The 2,468-nt window shown below is 35.3% G+C and overlaps 1 protein-coding gene across 1 annotated transcript; it reads right to left on the bottom strand.

Moving 5' to 3' along the window:
• Positions 1-612: 612 nt before the first annotated feature.
• On the bottom strand, positions 613-1,953 carry LOC133198472 (uncharacterized). The gene has a single exon (XM_061334565.1). The coding sequence runs from the start codon at positions 1,951-1,953 to the stop codon at positions 613-615; it is 1,341 nt and encodes a 446-aa protein (XP_061190549.1).
• Between the last annotated feature and the right edge of the window lie 515 nt (positions 1,954-2,468).

The following is a 2,468-nucleotide window of genomic DNA, read 5'->3' as shown; positions in this document are numbered from 1 at the left end:
ATGGAGGAGTGAGCATCCCCTGCCGACCGGTCACACCCGCCGTGTGCTCCTTGTCATCATCGGGAAATAACGGAAAAATGAATGAATGAAATTTAATAAAATATTTTTTTAAAAATTTACATCCTGTTGTCTTTCGTTCAACATTCAGATTAAGGAGCCCCACAATGTTACGCCGCTGAACATAGACAGCTGTAAGTCGTAACAGTAGGACAAAAAGCAAATATTCTTCGAAAATATAGTAGAAAGGAAATTCCATGTTATATACCTAAGGAAGTAAATCTGACTTTTTCCATATTTGGATTCATCTATACATAATAACACATTATATTTTTATGAGATTTATTCATTTCCATAAGATACGAATAAAATTACACATTTTTTTTTTTGTTTTAGTGAATTGATTAAATAATTATAAATCCTAGCCCAAGAAATGTTCCAGTCTAATTTTGTTTCATTATCTACAAGCAAATTCATAACATTAGTTTGTATCATTTTCAATGTGTATACCTGATAAATAATTATAAGTTAGAAATTTTAACCTTAATATAATTACCAGTAAGATTGATATACCATGCATATACATTTATATTCATAAGTATGATTCCTTGTGCCCTAAATATCATCACATGTAAGGTAACTCTGAAGTTTTATATACTTGTATACGTTCACTTTGTTGTTGGTGGAAGATCCAACTAACAGCAGGTGATTTCTAAAGTCGTAAACTAGACTATGTGGATTGTGGACCCCGTCTCCTTTCGTCAGTAGCCGTGACAGGAAGTGGCCATCCTTATCAATCATCTGTACCGAGTAAGTCGTACCATCACACACCAGGATGTGTGACAGTGCGTCTGTACAGACTCCATAAGGATATAATCGTGGTCCTGGTGGAGGTCCTGAGTAGGAGAAACGATATTTGCCTCTTTGATCAGTCACCACCACATCACGGTGGTTGTCAGACACAATAACATCTCCATTACGGTTCTCTGTGATGTATCTAGGTTTACTGTACAGTTCCTGACCTGCACTATTATGCTGAATGGTCTGGACACGTCGTCCTTTACTGTTGTATCGAATTATTTTAGCGTCTGAATATTGATCTTTACTTGCATCATATATTCCCGTTCCTACTAACAGATCTTCCGTGGGAGAATAATAAACACAAAGTGGTTCACATGGTTCTGTTTTCTCTATTAGTATAATTTTTGCTTTTGTGTAAGATGATAGTTTACTGATATTAAAATTGGTGTCAATATAAAGTAGATCATTTGCAGAGTTCATTGTATGTACACCACCACTACTCTTCTTTATGTCTGTCAGATGATATAACGTGTGACCTTTAAGATTTGTCAAGAGGAGATTGACTCCATCACTGACAGCCACCTGGTCTGTTGTAGAACAGGACAGATGATATCCACGTCTAGCGGTGCCCACATTCACACATCCATGGGACTCAGCTTGATATTTCGATTCAAACAAGTGCTCAGTTTGTACGCGTCTTTTTCCCCTCTCGGTGATTTGGACTTCTCTTAAAAACTTTATTAAATTCTGTTTGTTGAATTGGAAATTTGGATGAAGAACAAACATTGTAAAGATTTCAGAAAAATCTTTCATCTTGGTTACGAGGGTGTTCTTTCGAAAGAAGAAACGTGCTTGTGTTCTATCTGGTTGTTCATCATTATGTTCATTGTTCTGCCAGACAGAAATTTGTCTATTAATACGTTTCTGTGTTCGTTGCAGTTCCGAATCTTTTATTTTTGAAATTGGGGTTTTCTTTAGAAAAGAAAGGAGTTTTGCTGCTTTATTCGCTAATTTTTCAAATTTTAGTTCATAGTTTTCTATGTTTGCAATTTTTTCCCGATGTTGTAATCTAAAATTCAGATAAAATTTCAATTCATACAAATGTTGAAGACTCAAATCCATCTGATCTTTTAAAAACTGACCTTTGGAAGCCATCTTGTCTTGAAACATTGCAATTTTTGTTTGACTCGTGCAGATATCAGATTTGATGCCATCTAAAATAGCAAGTCTGGACGGAAGAATCTCACCTCTGATGTTCGCAATTCTGTCTTTATGCAAATATCTATAAAATTTAAACACTGATGTAATTTCAAAAAAATCATGTTCTTGGTGACCTTCACACTTGATACATATTGGATATTTACACGAATGACACCATGTTTGAAGTGGCATGTCGGGATGTTTTTCACATGATTCCGATTTCCTAAAGTATTTATTCTTTAAACTGTAAATCCTGACGTAATGGTGCTTGGAGTCCAGATGAATAAGGTGCTTCTCCTTACAAAAAGCGCAGAGATCTTGCTTACATGTGTGACAGTGGAATTCTAACTCACGTAAACATTGTGAGCATTGTTTAACTTTTACCGATGCAGTGAATGTCTCATCCACTGTTGTCGTAAATTGTGATCTTTTTCTCTCTCCATTAGCTTCCAAATTTAAAAGTTTTTTAA

The sequence above is a fragment of the Saccostrea echinata genome, unplaced genomic scaffold (assembly GCF_033153115.1).
Source record: "Saccostrea echinata isolate AGI-Se365-2 ecotype Australia unplaced genomic scaffold, CSIRO_AGI_Sech_v1 ptg000001l, whole genome shotgun sequence".
Lineage (NCBI taxonomy): Eukaryota > Metazoa > Mollusca > Bivalvia > Ostreida > Ostreidae > Saccostrea > Saccostrea echinata.
The sequence above is the reverse complement of the archived record's forward strand: the minus strand, read 5'-3'. Positions and strand labels throughout refer to the sequence as shown.

Bases quoted from the DNA above. Each gene is read 5' to 3' on its own strand.
- LOC133198472 (XM_061334565.1), bottom strand. From the start codon at position 1,953: ATGGCTTCCAAAGGTCAGTTTTTAAAAGATCAGATGGATTTGAGTCTT.